At 58.1% G+C, this 19,348-nt stretch overlaps 3 protein-coding genes across 5 annotated transcripts; 2 read left to right on the plus strand and 1 right to left on the minus strand.

Annotated features, from left to right (window-relative positions):
* Positions 1-492: 492 nt before the first annotated feature.
* LOC117645533 (probable cytochrome P450 301a1, mitochondrial) lies at positions 493-4,118 on the minus strand. Of its 2 annotated transcripts, none has more exons than XM_034385809.1 (11): positions 3,959-4,118; positions 3,595-3,745; positions 3,390-3,520; positions 2,829-2,932; positions 2,641-2,757; positions 2,499-2,575; positions 2,215-2,416; positions 1,852-2,020; positions 1,525-1,770; positions 1,240-1,446; positions 493-1,003 (listed from the first exon to the last, which is right to left on the minus strand). In XM_034385809.1, exons 1-11 carry the CDS (start codon positions 4,007-4,009, stop codon positions 896-898), a joined length of 1,563 nt encoding a protein of 520 aa, XP_034241700.1. In that variant the 5' UTR covers positions 4,010-4,118; the 3' UTR covers positions 493-895. The 2 variants fall into 2 exon arrangements, with proteins under 2 accessions (XP_034241700.1, XP_034241701.1); XM_034385810.1 differs by having other exon boundaries at positions 3,595-3,742; positions 3,959-4,114.
* Positions 4,119-5,819: 1,701 nt separating this feature from the next.
* LOC117645532 (transferrin-like) lies at positions 5,820-10,247 on the plus strand. Its single transcript, XM_034385808.1, has 13 exons — positions 5,820-5,977; positions 6,655-6,891; positions 6,963-7,093; positions 7,282-7,426; positions 7,549-7,706; positions 7,781-7,917; positions 7,989-8,179; positions 8,271-8,520; positions 8,641-8,789; positions 8,919-9,095; positions 9,167-9,307; positions 9,381-9,676; positions 9,754-10,247. The coding sequence occupies exons 1-13, from the start codon at positions 5,905-5,907 to the stop codon at positions 9,931-9,933; spliced, it is 2,265 nt and encodes a 754-aa protein (XP_034241699.1). The 5' UTR covers positions 5,820-5,904; the 3' UTR covers positions 9,934-10,247.
* Positions 10,248-10,931: 684 nt separating this feature from the next.
* LOC117644806 (modular serine protease-like) lies at positions 10,932-19,336 on the plus strand. Of its 2 annotated transcripts, XM_034384437.1 has the most exons (14): positions 10,932-11,324; positions 13,118-13,187; positions 13,358-13,378; positions 13,628-13,738; positions 14,031-14,315; positions 14,651-14,767; positions 15,100-15,315; positions 15,404-15,648; positions 15,923-16,138; positions 17,529-17,693; positions 17,923-18,047; positions 18,268-18,441; positions 18,532-18,688; positions 18,938-19,336. In XM_034384437.1, the coding sequence occupies exons 1-14, from the start codon at positions 11,258-11,260 to the stop codon at positions 19,129-19,131; spliced, it is 2,163 nt and encodes a 720-aa protein (XP_034240328.1). In that variant the 5' UTR covers positions 10,932-11,257; the 3' UTR covers positions 19,132-19,336. The 2 variants fall into 2 exon arrangements, with proteins under 2 accessions (XP_034240328.1, XP_034240329.1); XM_034384438.1 differs by lacking the exon at positions 13,358-13,378.
* The last annotated feature ends 12 nt before the right edge of the window (positions 19,337-19,348 follow it).

Raw genomic sequence — 19,348 nt, forward strand, 5'->3', positions numbered from 1 at the left:
GGCTGGCCTGGCCTAAAAAAGTCTGGTTAAAAGTACCAGACCAATCCTAGTTAAACGAGTACTAGTTACTCATACGAGAATCCTAGTAACTCTCACCAGATGATCAGTTGCAGTAACCAGATCGGGTGTTGTGACATTTACCAGGTGTCTGGTTAATAATCCTGGTAAATTTTACCAGACTGTTCCGTAATTGGCACCATACGCAAAACTTCGAAATATTCGTTTGAATTGAAATGTTCGGGTGTCAAAAAGTAAACTGCAACCGGTTTCGTTATTTTCGGAGTCTTAAATCCGAAAGAAACACTGGGAGTATTTCCCTGAGCCAGACACGTAGAGAGTCACCTGGTGGGGATCCCCTCGACCCACAGGCGACGTGGTGGCGCAGTGGTAACGTGCCCGCCTCACAAGTGTGAGATCCCGGTCCGAATCCGGAGGAGAGGAGGAGGGAAAAAACCAATTCAGAGGTTGTTCGTTAACGAAATCGACGTCACATTAGGTTTCATCACTACGAAAAAATATTTTATTAAATTTTGGACTTCTTATTTCAGTTTTGTAAGCACATTAACTAACCAGGATGTTTGGTAAAAACTACCAGAAGGGGACCTGGCGGCATTGTGAGGATAACTATAAATCTGGTACGGTTTACTAGACTGAGGCCAACTAGACAGTTTAGTATTTTTTACCAGAATTCTAGTTGAGTTATATTCTATCAGACAGTCTGGTATTTGGTTCCAGGATTCTGGTTATCGTTACTAGACTTTTTTTTCAGTGGGCTCCCTTGGGGCGAAAAATACTGTGCCTTTTGCGCGCACATCTTGCGTGCACTTGGCCTTTCGTTTCACCACAAATTATTGCTGTGACGATTTGAAACGCCGCCTCGACAGACGTTTTCCGATCACCGTTCCTTCATGGTGATCTTGAGTGGGCTGGTGAAAGTGACAAAGAGCTGCTGTTGCACCTCCGGCTTCGGGTGGTGCCACTCTAAGCTGTATTTCCGCAGTAACTGAAACAGAAAAAAATGGCAGGGAATAGAATTGCGTTAAGTCGTTGTTGGGCTTGATGCATCAATACATGCACTAACTGAACACTTGTTCTCGAATACTAAGACAAGCAAGTCTGGTTTGCTCTGGAAGTGGGACTCCGCCCGGCCGCCTGCGTTCGGCAGGGTAGGCAGCCCATCGTGCACCTCTGCCCGATGGTGTGACTCTACGGCGGGCGCTTGTGCGGACTTCCACCAACCTTGGCGCACAGCACCTCCATCTCCAGGTCCGCGAAGCGCTTCCCGGCACACATCCGCGGCCCAAAGCCGAAGGGAATGTTGACGAAAGGGCTAGTCGGCTTGAGGCTCTCGTTGCCCGGCAGCCAGCGCTCGGGGAGGAAGTCGTCGGGCCGCGGGACGAACTCCTTGCTCTTGCACATCACGTAGGTGCTGCAGATTGTCGTTGTCTGCAAAAGGAAGAGACACTGTCCTCACCCGATACTTGACTGTTTAAATGGACCAGACACTGTTAAACTCTGACGTACGCCCTTGGGGATGTGGTAGCCCTTCATGTTGAGGTCCTGGTTGGAGGTGCGGAGGATGCCGGTGACGACGGGCATCAGCCGGAGGGACTCTTTGATGGCGGCCCGGGTGTACTTGAGCCTCTCCAGCAGGGCGGCGGTGAGGGGCGCCCCCGGAGCCCACTCCCTGTCCAGCTCGGCCTGCAGGGTGCGCTGCTGGTCTGGGTTGGTGGCCAGCAGGTACAGCAGGAACGACGTTTGGTTTGCGGTCTACAGAAAAAGACACCAGCAGATCAAAACAAGGCTACTGCCGACATTAGATATATCGACATCCTTGTTCACAGTTCGCACCGTGTCGATGCCAGCAAGCATCATGTCGAGTGCGAAGGCCACGCCCTTGGCAGGGTCCTTGCTGTTGATGAGGAGTCTCTCCAGGACGCTCAGCTGCCGGGACTCCAATTCCTCCTTGGACATTTTGGCAAGTCGGAGTGCGACGTCGTCCACCCGCTTGGTCGCCATCCTGCCCCAAGCAAAACCGTGTGCGGTTCAAATGACTGGCAGATTCTTGTGGCGCGACAAAACAATAGCTTAGAATTCGTTATCGCGAGACTGTTGGCACATTTTGCGATAGTGGTGCCTTCATCTTCCCTCAAGAAAAAAATAAACAACAACAAAGCACCGCGCGCTGGCCTAGTTTCCCTTGGAACCACTCACTCCGTGAACACATCCATGGCGAACTTGAGCTTCCTCCAGGTGGGCGTAGACACGAGCTTCCAGGGCGACAGGCCGAACTCCAGCTTGGCCATGGACTCGAAGACGTCCTGCACGAGGCCGATGATGCGGCCCGTCTCCGACTGGGGGTCCAGGTTGTCTTCCAGGAGGCCCAGCCGCGTGTCCAGGGCCACGTAAGTTATCGCTAGGGTGCACCAACAACCACGTTATTCACAAACTTCCAATCAGCTGCAATGTTTTTATCGTAGTCATAACACTATGCTCACATTCTCCAGCCCATTTCTTCATTTCAGTCAGAAAGTCGTCCGGTAGCTGCAAGTTCTCATCCCGTAATGACTGTATCCTGAAAAATAAACAATATGACGACCTCTTTGCTCCCAATATATGGACAGTGTTATTATTTTTTACCTTTGTATGAACTGCTCCGACACGGCGTCAATAGGTTCGACGTACACCTTCACATTCCTAGGCTGCATGGCTACCTGGTTCACGGTGGACCGGAACTTCTGCCACATCTCCCCGTTTCTGAAAATTCGACAATGTAAACGGTGTTATCTCTCGCAACACAGTGGGAAACGTTATCTGACGTATCTTACGCTGTTCCAAGGCTGAATTCCAAGTTCTTCCTGTAGTGTTTGTAGTAGTAGTCAATGCTAGATATGCCTTCCCGTATGGGCCACTGTCCTTCAGTCCGAAACACCTGCAACCAATATTTAGTATCTTATCTAAGTTTCAGTCCAAAGATCGTCAACGGGTGGATCGCGTTGGATCGTGCCCGCCAACGTCGGTCCGGGTCGGGCCCGAGCCAAGCCCTGGCGGGCGTGGACCCGGCCGGCGACTGGCCCAGCTTCGAATCCCGGCAGAAGCCTGCATTTTTGTCGGTCTCTGGTACCCTTCAGGTTCTTGAAAAGGAATCCCCACGGTATTTATGTGTGCCGTGAAATGTTAGTTGCGGTTGCAGCTCTGAAATCGCGAAAAAAAATTATAGCGCCGCCGGGACTCGAAGCTGGTCAACGGTTTGGGCCAAAACCGGCGCTTCGGTTTGGTTCGGAACCGACCCGAACCGACGTTCGCGAGCACGATCCATCGCGATCCACCCGTTGACGATCTTTGTTTCAGTCCACAAGGAACTTGCATATTTCACAATCCAAATCTACCTGTTGCACACATTCGGGGTCAGCTACAAAGAGTCTTGGAGTTGTGAAGAGTCCTTCCAGCTTGACCACGGGCCCGTAGCGACGCACCAGCTCTCCCGGCAGGTCGTACGGAGTGATCCCGGCGAGATCACCTGGCAAATCATTTCATGAAGAACTGAAGAAAACCGATGCGTATGTTCTACCGTTTGGACAAGCCTGCACCTACCGATCCCCGGAATGAACCTCCAAATGTTTCCGAAGATGGGGACTGGCTTGGGGCCGGGGACCTCAGAGAAGGGTCTCGAGTCCGGCGTAGCGGCCTCGTCCAGGGTGGGGCTCACGGTAATCGTGGACCTCAGACGCACCGCCAAGATCTGCTGGAAAACACAAAACAGGCCGTACCTTCCTCACTCTTGTCATACGCACAGTTTTTCTACAGTTAGCACGCTTGAGATAAGAATTAGGTTCGCGCACGCACGTCTGCTCGCCAAGTGCAAGTTAGATCGCACCTGCAGGCATGCTGCAGCAGTTAGTGCATACTATGTTGTCGTTTCGTTTAATGGAGCCACTTTACCACGAACACCGTGTACCTGATTGGCGCATCTGGCTGGAGCCGTCAGGCCCCTGGCGAGGGTCCCCATCTTTGGTTTTGTCGCGCTGTGGGCACGTCTCACACTGCACCGCGCGGGCTGAGGCACCACGCCTACTGACTGGCGGAAACTTCAGCTGCAGTAGCGGTCCGTCGAGCGGGCTGGGCTATCTGGCACGCGACAGTCGCTGCGGCCTAGCCTCCGCCTGGGGCCGTCCGTCTGAGGCGACCGTGGCTAGGCCGACGCGACCAGAGAGAGCGGCCGGCTGACCTCCACGTGACGTGCGTGAGGCATTGCGGAAGGGAACGTGTTTGTCTCGACGGCGGCACGATGACTGAGCTCGTGGCCCAGAAGAGGAACCTCTGCCTCCCCGGCCCGCCAGGGCCCGAGTAGCCCACGAAACCCTACAATGGGCCACGATATGAGGAGAATTACTCATCTGCTTTAGTTTTGAATTCATTTTCGTCTAAAACCGCTGCACTGAAACTTCATACTGCCTCCCCTAAGCACAAAGAACACGCCCACCTGTTCGTCAATTTACTCAAGTCACACCAAAGGTGTCGTTTAATGGAGCCACCTTTCTCAGAGACATCTGCATTGTCTTGGTTATCATACGCTTAAGAGTACCGAGAAAAGCAAATCTGTCGACAAGAAAGACGAACAAAACAATGTTGTGCCTCTCGCCAAGTAGGTAGGCAGCCCATCGTACTCCAACTCCTCAAGCGGGGCGCCACAGTGCGTACGCCTTACGGGTAGGCAGCCCAACTAGCCAGTTAGGCGTGGGGGCAAAGCCCTCTGTGGTGATATATTTGTCAGCATGAATTATGGCTGCCGCATGACCTTACCGACAAAGGCGCGAAAATGAACTGGCCTATTTCCCGCCGTTTTTGATTCTTAAGTAGCAGTCTGGCAAAGCGGCTTCCTCTAAGAGACATCTATGATTGCCTTTACCTCTTACTTGTTTAATCTTATCTGCGAATCCCTGATGGCACAGGCCTGCCCTGGCAACACGTTGACAAGGACGCGAAGACCACAGCGCCATGCAGAACCTGACCAGACATTTGCTCTATTTATTATTTTACGGCAGGTTGCAAGCGTCGGTCAAGCAAGCTTGAATCCACGATGCAAAGAACCTTATCTAACTTTTCCTGTTAGAATTTATACGGGAAAGTGACCTCTTCCCCACATGCAGAAAAAACAGATCATCAACTTTTTAATCTTAACTTTAAATCATTTTTATACTCTTTGCGTGGATGTGATACCGAAAAGGTACGCTTGTCGAACGTGCTCCCGAGTGAAAACATCATGTGATCCGGAAGTGCCTTGCTTGCAAAGGAAGTCCGGAGAACGTTATCCTTTATCGACTGGGTCAAGAAAAATTGTGAAGCGAGAGCAACAGGCCGAACGTAGCAGACTCGTATTAAATCGAGTTATCACTCAAGTGGAGACTGAATCCTCAAGGTCTTAGAAGACGGTGCCTGGGCCAGGCACTAATGAAATGGGTGCGGGTCCTCTTCCGAGTCAAATAGGGTAAATCCTTATTCTCAACCTCCGGTAGAATGAGGTGGGCACTCTGCACCCGACCTGTACAACAGAGAACTACTGCCTAGGCCATGTCCTAGGCCATGGTCAGTCATCAGCAACAGGTGAGAAAACACCAGCAACCGCGTGCACATGATAATAACAAAGCGCATGTCATTTCACATTCCAAACTCGGGCGCGACCGGAACTGCATTTGACTGTTCCTGGAACCCCCTTTTGCTCATCCAGTGCCACTCACCGGCCGGCCGGGCCCTTCCTGTCGTATCGCTATCACTATCAGTCGCGGCTCTGGCAGGCCTCTGGCAGGCTCGGCGCGGGGAGCCTAGATTCGGTCACCTCCACCGGCAGAGCCAGCCAGAGCGAGCCCGAGCACCGGCAATACCGGACCGACACACCGCGCCGCCATGGAGGCCGTGCACACCGTGCTGCTGCTGGCGCTGCTGGCCGCCGCGCACTGCGCCACCGCGCAGACCGTCTGTGAGTACATATTCCTCAACAATTTCCATGACTAGGTGAAAATTCGTTTGATCCATCGGTGGCGGAACGGTTGCTAACGCCAGCCCTTCTTTCCGAGAGCAAAGCCCAGGACGTTGCACGGTAGGCGGGTATGTGGATGGTCACATTTTGCTCCTGAGGTGCTCGAGTACCTGGGGGTTTGTCTAGTTGTAAAAGGGCGGTAACCCCACGCCACCGGTGCCCTACTCCCCTTCACCGTCAGAGGGTTATAAAGTTATGAAATGAATCGTTGTAACTCAGTTTTGGCTAGTTGGGCAACCGAAGGACGGGTAGGCAATGAGACCTTCAGGCGAGTGTAGGAGGTGTTGGGACGCCCCGATGGCACTGTGGACTCTGTAAGCGACACCGGCCGGCGCTTGGCGTGGCTTGGCGTGGCTTGGCGTGCCGTCTGGCCGCGGGGCGTGGCAGGCATGGCAGGCGCGCGGCCCTGGCTGCCCTGGGCGTGGCGGTGTGTGTCATATCTTATCAGGCCGATGGGCTGTCTGCCCGCCCTTCCGCCGAATCGCCAACTGTCTCTCTCGCACCCGCAGGCGAGACGTCCTTTAACGCCAACTACCGACTAGAAATGGCACCGGCGGCAGATGGAATGTGTTGACAAAACTGGAGATGATTTGGAGACGACTCTGTCCGTGCCGCAGACAAGGTGTGCGCCTCCGAGAGGGTGCAGTCCTACACGTGCGCCAACCTCAAGAAGGGCAACACGGAGGCCAACTGCCTCCACATCGCCGACTCGGCCGAGTGCGCGCGCCAGCTCGTCCTGGGCAACGCGGACTTCGGCGTGCTCACCGCGGAGGAGGTCCTGCTCGCCTCCAAGTTCGTGGTCAACGACGACACCCGCATCATCGCGGAGATCAGGCACGAGGAGAGACTCAGCGGTGAGGCGACGCGGACTGGGTTCCCCAAGGGTTTGTAGTGGCGGCGGCATCACCGACTGTCTTGTCCGCAGAGCCCTTCGCCTTCGAGACCGTCGCCATTGTCAGGTCCAACTACAACGGGCTGCTCGCCAACCTCAAGGACAAGAAGTTCTGCCATCCTGGCTTTTCCGACAGCCAGCTGTGGACGAACCGCGTCCTCAAGGTACCCACAGTGGGCCAAAAGACCGGTGGAGGTGGCCAAAATTCAAGACGCGTTTTGAGCTCTAGACTCGCTGAACCGAACGTGTGACCCCACCAATGGATTGCTCTCCGAACGAGGAATCCATTGGTGGGGTCACACGATCGGTTCGATTGCAGTGCCAGTCTTTGATATCGAAAACTTGCCCGCAGCACTTCGAGAGGCAGGTGGTGCCCCAGAAGTGCAACAAGCTGGTGCCCAAGATCGAGGAGGAGTACGACAACCTCGGCTCCTTCTTCAGCCAGGCGTGCATCCCCGGTGACTGGTCTCGCAATGACTTCAGGGACAAGCAGCTCAGTAAGTGTGGAAAGCGAGGCCAGAAAATTTGTAAATGGAACTGCTCAAAGAATGAAGTCACATCGACTAAAATTAAGTGCTTTTCACAGTAATGTTAACCTCAAATTTTTTTCCGCTTGCAGAGGCCAAGCACCCCGAGCTGTGCGCGCTGTGCGACAACCCGGAGAGGTGCTCCTACAACAACCACCTGGGCAGCCACGAGGCGGCGCTGTCCTGCCTCACCGACAGGGGCGGCGACGTGGCCTACGTGGCGCTGCAGTACACCAAGGACTACTTCGGGGTGAGTGGAGGCAACCCCAAAGGGGTGGCAAGCAATCCTCAGCCTGCCTCATTGTTTTGCGTCTCGTCTCCTAGCTGGGTGACAGGAAGCCGAGGGCCGACCCGGAGCAGTACCGCTACCTGTGCCCCAACGGCACCATGCAGGTCATCAAGAACAACAACAAGCCCTGCACCTGGCTGCGGCAGCCCTGGAACGTCGTCGTGGCCAGGAAGTACGTCAGGAAATAGAGGTTGGAAACGGAGGGTGAAAACCTGCGCTGGTAACACAAGTTGTCCTTGACAGGGACAAGTCCGCCACGCTGCAGAACAAGCTGAAGACGTGGCTGCCGAAGCAGACGATGGCGGCCTTCCTGCGCTCCAGCAAGGACACGTGGCAGGGCGCGCTCGCCCAGATCCTCTTCTCGGAGAGCAACCACTTCGTCCTCGTGGACCCGCCCAACGACAGCACCGTGCTGTCCACCTACATGGCCAGAGGTAAGGCCGCCCGCTCCGGCCACGCGCTCGGCGGCGGCGCTCAAGGAACGTGAAAACCTTCCGGTATTCGAACCCACCCCTTCGCCCTCAGGACGCAACGAGACGGTCAACCCCCCGCCGGCCGAGGGCCAGCAGTGCCGGCCCAGCGTGCGCTGGTGCGTGTTCACGCCGCTGGAGGTGAACAAGTGCGAGGTGCTGAAGCAGGGCGCCTACACGTTCGGCCTGGAGCCCTCCATCCAGTGCATCGCGGGCGCCAGCATGTGGGACTGCATGGCCGCCGTGCGGAACATGACCGCCGACATCCTGGCCATCGACGCCGAGTACTCGCACCTCGCCAGAAAGTGAGTTCGTTGCCAAGATTTGGCGACCCTGTGGACTTTCGGATACCCCTGGCTAGATACCTGGCTCGCCACTCCGGAGAGGCTTCTTGACTAACTTGTTGTCGTTGGCGACGCTTCCAGGACGTTCGGGCTGGCCGGGCTCATCTACCAGGACTCGGACAACGACAGGGCCTACAAGGTGGTGGCGGTCGTTCGCGCCGACTCAGGCATCACGCAGCTCTCCGAGCTCAAGAAGAAGTCCGCGTGCTTCCCCGAGTACGGCGGCCTGGGTAAGGAACTGCTGGTCTGACGGCGTGCTCTGACGGCGTGCTCTGACGGCATGCTCTGACGGCGTGCTCTGACGGCGTGCTCTGACGGCGTGCTCTGACGGCGTGCTCTGACGGCGTGCTTGTCTGCAGCGTGGACGGCGTGGGTGGACGCGGCCCGTAGCCGCAAGCTCCTGCCCCGGAAGTGCCCGTCCTCGGTGGCAGCCGCCAGCTACCTGTACCGCGCCTGCGCCCCCGGCGCCGACGACAACATCCACAACCCCGACGGCGACGCCAACACCAGGACGGCCTTGTGCGCCCTGTGCCCAGGTAGGACGGGCTCCGTCCAGGCACGCGAAAAAGCCTCAACGCGATTAAAACTTTTATTTGGTCCTGGACAGACAACAAGGACAACCCCGACGCCAACAAGTGCGCCGCCAACAGCCTGACCAACGGGTACTTCGCCGACAAGGGTGCGCTGCGGTGCCTCAACGACAAGCGCGGCGACGTGGCCGTCATCGACCTCAGGGCCATCACCGAGAGTACGGACGCCTCTTACACTCGCCAGGTTCAAACACTTTCGCGTGTACGTTTAACCGTTTCTTCTTCCTCCAGTCGACGACTCCGGCATCGTGAAGGTGAACGCGGACTACCGCGAGGACGAGTACCGCGTCCTCTGCCGCAACGGTTCCGTCAGCACGCAGCTCGGCCTGCTGGTGGACTCCAAGTGCGCGCTGAGCACGGGCGTCGTCGGCGAGGTGGTGTCCCGCGGCCCCGACGAGATCCTGTCCAAGGACGCCGCGCTGCTGCTCATGGAGCTGGAGTACTGGTTCGGCTACGGCGCCAAGCACTACGAGAGCGCGCTCAACATGTTCGGCCAGTTCCGCGGCACGGAGGACGTCATCTTCAAGGTGGGTGGATGGAAGTCATTGCACTGTCACCCTGCACGCTGGTCCGGCCCGTGACTCTGGTTGTTCGCTGTTGGCAGAGGGCGGCCGCTGGCTTCATCTCCATCTTCGACAAGGAGAACGTGCTCGCGTCGGAGTTCTCCAGCCTGATGGACAGAAACCAGGGCTGCAACCTGGAGGGCGCCGGCTCTGCTGTGGCGGCGGTGCCGGCCCTGGTGGTCGGTCTGGTGGCGGCGGTGGTCGCCGCGCGCCGCTTCTAGTGTAGCGTCTCTCCCCGTCAACTCAAAGCCATCGCCGTAGTGCCACGTAGTTGTCTAATCTCACCACTCTACCTCATCCCCTTCACCCTCATCATCGCCATCATCCATGAGACAGCTTACCCGCAGGGGGGCGTGACTCAACGAACTTCCCGATTTAAGGGTGACCTGTGGAAGTGTTTGTTTGTGGACCCCTGAAATCAGGTTCTTCGTTCACTTACGACCCCCCGCTGGTACCGCCGTGTCTTGACTAGCCATAGCACCATTGTGTTTATAACGTTTTGTACGAAATACATGGAAGTGTCTGAGTTACCGAATTTTATTAGGAACTATGTACACACACACACACACACAGATAGAGAGAGAGAGAGAGAGAGAGAGAGAGAGAGAGAGAGAGAGAGAGAGAGAGAGAGAGACCGCAGGGAATTTCCCGGGCGGCACGGCGACGGTGGCGACACCTGCCGCCCCGCGTCCGAAACTCACACCTCACCTGACTCCAGCACTCCAGCGGCTCCAGCGGGCGCGACCCGAGACACGCCTCGCGTAGCCGGCGTAGCCCTGGCTTAGCCTCGCCGTGGATTCATTCCACTTTGGTCACACCCCCACTCCGGTAACACGCCGGCACTCCGGCCCCACTCCTCCGTCGTCGGCCAGCAGACTCAATCCGAGAGTCGTCTTGGTCGGATGTCTCTCTCTCGCTCATGAGGCGCGTCGTCTAGGTGCGAGAGAGACAGAGCGACGACGAGGACTCTCAGTCTGCTGGCCGGCGAGTGCTGTGCAGGAGCGCGCTTGCCGCCTCGACAGCCCTAGCACGCGGCTGCCTCCGGGACGCCGTCGTGAGTGCAAGCCGAGCGAGCGTGTGCCGGGCGGCTGGCCGCTTCGAACGCGCCCCTCCGGCGGAGACCCGCGGCCCCAGAGAGCGCGGCCCGGCGAGAGGCCCCGAGACGCCCGGCGAGCCGGCCCGGCCCGCCCGGCCCGCCGCAAAGCAAAGTCAAGTTCAGTTCCCAGCTGACGGCCGCTGCCGGCGAGTCGACGGGTCGACGGCGACCTCGCGCATCCGGGAGACGGACGGACTAGACGTTTGGAAGCGCCGCGCGCCGCGTACTGCGTGACGTCATCGTGTCTGTGATAAACTACGACCCCCCCTGCCGCCATGCACGCTGCCCGATAGCCCCGATCCGCGCGCGCATCATGCTGGCCGTGCTGGCCGTCTCGGTGGCCTCGCCGGCGCGGTCCGGGCCGCGGTGACAGTGTGACAGTGCGGGCAGCGCGTCGCAGCGAAGCAGCGAGCCAACAACAACAACAGCGTAACAACAACATAAACAACATGCGGAGTACGCGCCGAACTTGGATGGTCGTGCTCGCCGCCCTGCTGCCGGCGCTCAGCTTGACGGGTGGGTGCTTTTGTTTTCCCCGTTTTCCCTTTGTTTTCCCCCGGTCTTTCCCCGTCAAAGACCGCCGTGGGGCGTGTGCCTCGACAGGGAACCAACGCGCTTTTCGTGACGTCATCGCTGCGGAAACTCGTTCGGTGAATAAAGGCGCGAAAAGGGGCCGGAGGCACGGCGATACCCCGCGCCTCCCGCTAGAGCGCTCGCTAGATTGCAAGGGCCGACGCGGGGTATTTCCAGTACGCATCGCACGTCGTCTGCCGCGCCGGTGGTTCCCCGACTCGTGGAAATACCAGCGTACCAGCCGCGCACGCCTCGCGCATGCCGCGGCATGCCGCGGGCCGGGGGCGTACGGAGGCTGTGTGAGGGGAGGGGGGGAGACTTAAATAATGAGGCAAGCGATCACGCCTCACGTCCCGGTAACAAAACAGCAGCAGCGCTTCGCGGAAATCCAACGAACCTGCTGGAACCGCGACCGCCGGCATTGGACCTCTTTAATCGCATGACCTCCACGATTTGTCCGAAAAAAAAAGTTAGATCAACTAGAATTAACGTGAAGGTGCTCGCTGGCAAATTTTCAGAGTTTTCTAGTAGTCTTGTCGCTGGGGTGGACGTGACTGGCCCGCCTTTTTACGCGGGCCGTCCGTGCACGGGGACTTTCTCTGTGTGCGAGGTTTTGGCCCGCGGAGTGGTTTCGCGGCTCTGGGTCACCAGTGACACCCACCCGGCGAGGCCTAGAGCCGCGCTTCTAAACGCCAGCGGGCCCGCGTCGCTTCCACGCGAACTGCGCGACGAATCGTGGCGAGTACACTGTATCGTTCTGCAGACGACGCAGGTGCTCCAGTCATTGCCACAGATCGCTCCGGTAAAAAAATAATGAAGTAATTCGGCGACTTTGGCTCCGTTTTGTCGTTGCTGTTTACTCCGTCTCGACGGCAAACGAGCTGCAGTTCACGTCGCAGTGTGCTATCAATGGGAGCCAATCGACCTTGTCGATACCCCAGGCGCGAGAGGACGCCCGGCAGCAGGTCACTTGGTGAAGGGGTATCGCCGATGTGCGCCGTGTCGAAGTTGGCCGCCTCGCACAGTGGATTTGCCTGAAGACCGGTGGAGGCGGACAAAACTCTAGACGCGTTTTGAGCTCCAGATTCGCTAAACTGGACGGAGAGCAATCCATTGGTGGGGTCATTGGTTCGGTTCGAGTCCCATTCAGCGACTCTGGAGCTCAAAACGCGTCTAGAGTTTCGGCCGCCTCCACCGGTCTGTGCCTCGCCCGGGCTGCAGCGGCTAATCCCCTGAACGGCGTGAATCCGCTGCGGCCTACGTCACCAAGTGCGTCACCGTCGCAGAGTACGACAGCTCTCTCTCTCTCTCTCTCTCTCTCTCTCTCTCTCTCTCTCTCTCTCTCTCTCTCTCTCTCTCTCTCTCTCTCTCTCTCTCTCTCTCTTTCTCTCTCTCCCGCCACCCACGCCCCAGGTGGCCCCAGGGCACCGACGCGCTGCCCCATTGCGTCTCGGGGCGTTGCACCGGACTGTACTACCAGTGTCCCGCCTTGCCCGACCCGACCGGTCTGCGAGTGTGCCGGAGTATGCGAGCTGGAAGACGCGCCCGGCAGAGCCGCGTGCGAAACGCTGGGGAATTAAAGACCGGTCACCGGTAAATTCGGAAAATTTTCGCACTTTTTAAACATTTTTAAATATTCTCAATACACCGGCCCATATTTTTTTAAAAAACAAAAAGGCAACTTTGTTCGTAATTCCTTGAGGCAAAATATTAGAAGCCGGTTTTGTTGGTTGCAGCTGGGACGGCCAGCGACCCCTCCGACGCGTTCACGCCTCTGGTGAGATTGAAGAGGCAGTACGACTGCAGGTAAGCCGCTATCTCGGTCCAGCGCCTTCAACTTGGACTTTTCTTTTTACTACTTTGCAACATTCTACGACCTGGTGCACAGGCGACTTCTTTCCCGGTGAACATGAATGTTTCTTCTCTTTCCTGTATCTAATGTTTCTCGAATTTCATCCGATGGGGCTGCGTTCCAGATACAAATCTGACGTGCAGCGGTGAGTACTCTATGGCTTTCGGGGCCGCCTTGCCTTTCCTCCCTTCCCCGGCTTTAAAAAAATGAAAAAGCGGGCGCCTCGCTACACGAGTAGATGAAAATTCACTTTTGACAGTGGTGCTTCTTCAGAATTTTCACGGTAGCAATCCGCAGAACACTGTGCTTGTTTTCCCGTGGTCACAGCGAATGGCTTGCCGCCGGGTTCGGGTTCGGCGCCGCAGCGATTTCTCATACGACGTCCTGTCCACAGCTTCCGGTGCTCGTCGGGCAGCTGCATCGACGTGGACCGCGTGTGCGACGGCGCGCGCGACTGCGACGATGGCTCGGACGAGACGCGGTCCCAGTGCTCCTCCAACTCGGCGTGAGTGTAGTGGGCCGGAAGACCGTTGGAGGCGGCCGAAACTCGAGACGCGTTTTGAGCCCCAGTGTCGCTAAATGGGACTCGAACCGAACGTGTGACCCCACCAATGGACTGCTCTCCGAACGAGGAATCCATTGGTGGGGTCACACGTTCGGTCCGAGTCCCATTTAGCGACTCTGGAGCTCAAAGCGCGTCTAGAGTTTTGGCCGCCTCCACCGGTCTTCCGGCCCACTGTGCGGCACTCTCCACTCCAGACGTGAAAACAGAAGCTGACCGGCGTTTGAACCCGCAGGTGCCCCGGGCTGTCGTTCCGCTGCGACTACGGCGCGTGCGTGGACGCGGACGCAAAGTGCAACGGCGTGGGGGACTGCGCTGACGGCTCCGACGAGCATCCCCGCATCTGCAACCGCGGCCAGGGCAACGGCCAGGGCAGCCAGGGCAACGGGCAAGGCGGCCAGTGGAACAACGGCAACGGCCAGGGCGGCAACGGGCAAGGCAGCCAGTGGAACAATGGCAACAACCGGCCGCGGCCCCCGGGGCTGGGGCTCGCCAACAACCCCCCGACCTCCGGATGCAGGTACGTCGCCGTGCTCGGCCAGCCCGCCGCCGCACCGCGCGCACCGCGCGCTCGGGGTGCTTGTAGCTGATGCGCGTGCCGCAAAGACACCACACTGCGCCGCCCGTGGGCCCGGGCCCCGCGCCGTCGAGACGCAGGCGGTGGTCTTGGCGGGGCGGGGGGAGGCGCAGGAAGGGAGACGACGACGATGATGATGACGACGACGATGACGACCACGACGATGATGACGATGACGAAGACGAGAGCGAGCGGAGGCCCAGGGCCAGGGGCCCGGTGTCGCGGCGCGGCGGCGCTGCTGTGGCTGTTTTTGTAAGGCACAGTCTCCGCTGTCCCAGGGGCGAGGAGTACCGGTGCGCCAACGGGCAGTGCGTGGACAACACGGTGGTGTGCGACGGCCGCAAGGACTGCAAAGACGGCTCCGACGAGACCTACACGCAGTGCTACAGCGTCAAGTGAGTGCAGAGCCCTTCGGTGCCCTTACCGTGGAAGCCCCTGACGGAGTCGGGGTAGGCCACCCGCTCGGTGCGCTTACGTAACGGGGTGCCTACCTGCTCGTCTGCAGGCGCTAGACCGCCAGTCGCGGCCAAAGCTCTAAACGCGTTTTGAGCTCCAGAGTCGCTAAGCAGGCCTCGAACCGAACGTGTGACCCCACCAATGGATTCCTCGTTCGGAGAGCAATCCATTGGTGGGGTCACACGTTCGGTTCGAGTCCCATTTAGCGCCTCTGGAGCTCAAAATGCGTCTTGGCCGCCTCCACCGGTTCTCTGGCAAACCCACTGTGCAGGTGCCCGTCGTACTCCTTCCGCTGCACGTACGGCGGCTGCATCGACCGCGAGGCGCGCTGCGACGGCGTGCAGCACTGCGCCGACGGCTCGGACGAGGACGGCTGCGGCTCGGACACCCGGCCGCCCACCCAGAGGCCCACCCAGCGGCCGGCCACGCAGAGGCCCAGCCAGAAGCCGACGCAGAAGCCCCGGCCCACCACGCAGGCCACGTCTAGGTAACGCCGTCGATGCGACGAGAGTGACGCGAGGAAAAGTCTTAAAATCAAAAGACAGTTTTGACAGTGTGCTTTCCTCTGGTTGCAGGCCGCCCGTGCCCTCCGGGGGCCCCGAGTGCCGCCTGCCGCAGCGCCACACCGGCGGCTCCTACCGCGTGGACGGCTGCCCCGCCGGCGACTCGAGCGCCGTCTGCCGGGCCGTGCCGGACACGCCGGTGCCGCACGCCACCGTGCTCAAGTACTCGTGCGAGCCGGGCTACACCCTCAACAGCGAGACCAACTTCACGTTCTGCCTGTCCGGCGTGTGGAGCCCCGACCCGCCCGTGTGTGCCAGTGAGTGTCTGAGGGCGCACCGTGGGCCACCGCTGGAGGCGGCTGAAGCTCCAGACGCGTCTTGAGCTCCAGAGTCGCTGAATTGGACTCGAACCGAACGTGTGACCCCACCAATGGATTGCTTTCGGAATGAGGAATCCATTGGTGGGGTCACACGTTCGGTTCGAGTCCTGTTTAGCGACTCTGGAGCTCAAGACGCGTCTAGAGTTTCGGCCGCGGTGGCTTGGTGGGGAACCCCAACGCACGGCGGGTCCTGACACCCTGTCTGTCGCAGAGATCTGCCCGCCGCTCATCTCGACGTCGGTGGACTTGGAGTGCACGCTGGGCGGCAAGCCGGTGCGCTGCGACAAGGGCCAGCTGCCCGGCACGCGCGCCAAGCTGCAGTGCAAGCCGTCGTACCGCTTCCCCGCCGGCGTCACCCCGGACTACGACGCCGTCAACTGCCAGCCCGACGGCACCTGGGACTGGCCGCTGTTCAAGTGCACCCCAGGTCAGCCTAGAGACCCTCCCGGCCGGCCTAGCCTCGCACGGCCTAGCCCCGCACGGCCTAGCCTCGCAGCGCCCGTCCTCGTGCAGCTCAATCTGAATGTGCATGTGAATGTGACTGTGAGCGCCGCCGCCCTGGCCGCCGCCCTAGGGGCGCCCGCCAACAGCACGAAGGGCAATGTGAAAGTGAATGGCTTGGCGACCTCCACCACCACGGAGCGGAACGGGGGCCAAAACCTGACTTCCGTGCTCCTGTTTGCAGACTAGCTTGCCAAAGAAGCGTGGTACACCTGTAGGGTGCACGACACATCGTGTTGCCTTGCAGTGTGGCATGCGGTGGGATGCACGCCGGGTCTTTGTGTGTCCGTCCCTCTTGCCTTCAGCTGAGTTATAGCTTATTTTCGTGTGTGAAGGTTGTGGGTAAATGTTGTACGGGTTTTGGTTCGTGTCCCCTGACGCATGTGAGTTGTTTTGTTACCTTGGTGGGTGCCCCAGTGGTTTCTGTTCGTCTCTCTAGTTTGCTGCTGTGATATCGTGTTTGTTTTTCTTTTAAAAATATTTTTTCCTGATCGGGGGTACGTTGGTAATTCTTTGCTCAATCATATTGATACAATTAAACGGGTATTGATAATTTTAAACGTGATACTTTTTTAATGTTTTGTTTTTGTAGGGGGTAGCTTTGTTTCTATTTTTCCTCTGGTCAGTTCCACATTTTTATAGTGTATTGTCTGATCCCGGTCCCTGGCGAGGTTGTCTGTCTGTTGACGGGTTTGTTGTTGTTGTCCAGATTTTCGCGGCCTGCATGGGCTTCTGTTGTTGTTCGAGGAGGACTCGGTCAGTGGCTTCGTTCCCGTGGGTGTCCTGGCGGTCAACCTGACGCAGGGCTTGCCCTCCTGCCTGTACACGTGACGAACCGCGTGACTGTATGTGACGTGTCACGTGACTGCAGCTTTTTGCTTTCGCCCATGGCGCGCGGCAAGGCTCGTACTGGTGTTCCTTGCCGCCGCCATCTAACCCGGTGACCCGTCCGACCCGGTGCCATTTGACGAGCTTCAAATCAAAACCCCGGTGGTCGTCGTTTTGACCGATCAGACTGAACCCGATCAATCTTATTTTTTGCTCAACGTGTGTGCGCTTGATATGTATGCAACCTAATCAAAAAATAAACTGTATTTTTCATGAACTGAAGCTGTTGATTTTTCTTCAGGCTTAGCAAAAAAAGGGTGCTGACACCTCCTTTATCTCACTCAAACCGTTTTCTATCGATGAACCCCGATCAAAAACAGTGTAGCTGTTTCTGTGTGAGCAACAACAGGTGGCACACTGTGAAATTTTGGAAAAAAAATGGAAGCGAGTTGGTGTTTGGCGCCCACAAGACGGTCGTGCTGTTTCAGAGTGCGGCGTGGCCATCGCCAAGGGGCAGACGCTCATCGTCCACGGCACGGACGCCAACATCGGGGACTTCCCCTGGCACGCCGGCATCTACGACAAGGAGCAGAAGACGGGCATCACGCAGGTGTGTGGCGGCTCGCTGGTGCTGCCCAACCTCGTCGTCTCAGGTTGGTACCAGTGGGCCAGAAGACCGATGGAGGCGGTCAAAAATACCGGACGCGTTTTGAGCTCCAGAGTCGCTAAATGGGACTCGAACCAAGCGTGTGACCCCACCAATGGATTGCTCTCCGAACGAGGAATCCGTTTGTGGGGTCACACGCTCGGTTCGAGTCCCATTTAGCGACTCTGGAGCTCAAAACGCGTCTAGAATTTTGAACATGACCCGTTTGTCCGCAGCGGCGCACTGCTTCTACGACGACTCGGTGGAGCAGAAGATGCCGGCGTCCCGGTACAAGGTGGCCGTCGGCAAGTACTTCCGGGACTGGGACCACACCGAGCAGGGCGTGGTGCAGCGCAGTGATGTAAGTTCAGCACGCCGGCAAAAAGTGTCTCGGCTCTCGCGCCGCGCGAGACGAATGCACAGTGGGCCAGAGGACTGGTGGAGGTGGCCGAAACTCTAGACGCGTTTTGAGCTCCAGAGTCGCTAAATGGGACTCGAACCGAACGTGTGACCCCACCAATGGACTGCTCTCCGAACGAGGAATTCATTGGTGGGGTCACACTTGCTTGCTGTTCCCGCAGGTGTACAAGATCCACCTGCCCGACAAGTACCGCGGCAAGTCCCGCAACTACGCCGAGGACATCGCGCTGGTGGAGCTGACCGTGCACGTGTCCATCAGCGCCGTGGTCATGCCCATCTGCGTGGACTGGCTGGGCACCACACTGCACGCCCTGCGCCGCGGCGACGTGGGCACCGTAAGTCTCTGTCCTGTCAAACGAACGTGACGTCACTCTCCTGGATTCCCGGTGACGTAGTGACACTGCTTTTTGTGGGCCTGCCCGCAGGTGGTGGGCTGGGGCCGCACGGACGACCGCACGCCCAGCCCCACGCTGCTGTCGGCCCGCCTGCCCTTCGTGGCCTTCGACGACTGCCTGCGCGAGATCCCCGACACCTTCCGGCCCTACATCACCAGCGACAAGTTCTGCGCCGGCAACATCAACGGTACAGCGGATTTGGCGGCGGCCGAAATCCCGGACGCGTTTTGAGCTCCAGAGTCGCTGAACAGGACTCGAATCGAACGTGTGTCCCCATCAATAGATTCCTCGTTCGGAGAGCAGTCCATTGGTGGGGTCACACGTTCGGTTTCAGTCCCATTTAGCGACTCTGGGGCTCAAAACGCGTCCGATACTTTCCCTATCTTGCTATCCATAGTAGTGCTGGCAAAAATCTAGAACGTGGACTTTTTCACAGGCTCCGCCGTGGCCAAGGGCGACAGCGGCGGCGGGCTCGCGTTCAAGGACAAGACCGCCTGGTTCCTCAGGGGCATCGTCTCGGCCGGCGTGCCCAACTCGCTCACGTACTCCGCCTTCACCAACGTGGACAACCACAAGCAGTGGATGTCCTCCGTGCGCGCCGAGGCCGAGAACCGCAAGAACCAGGGATGATTCGGTGTGAAAGGTGCCAAACCACTGTGAGGCCGACCGTACTGGCCGCTGTTATTTATTTAGTGCTGATGTGTGTAGGTGGTTTTTACAATCGATGTTAGAACTGTTGTTATTTTACCTTTTTTCTTTTACAATCCGTGCTATTTTAAGGAACTCATAATTTGACTGATTAGAAGATTGCTCAATAAAACGTCCTGTGCCACAATTGGGTCTGTCT

This window comes from Thrips palmi, unplaced genomic scaffold (assembly GCF_012932325.1).
Source record: "Thrips palmi isolate BJ-2018 unplaced genomic scaffold, TpBJ-2018v1 HiC_scaffold_18, whole genome shotgun sequence".
NCBI classification, from domain to species: Eukaryota; Metazoa; Arthropoda; class Insecta; order Thysanoptera; family Thripidae; genus Thrips; species Thrips palmi.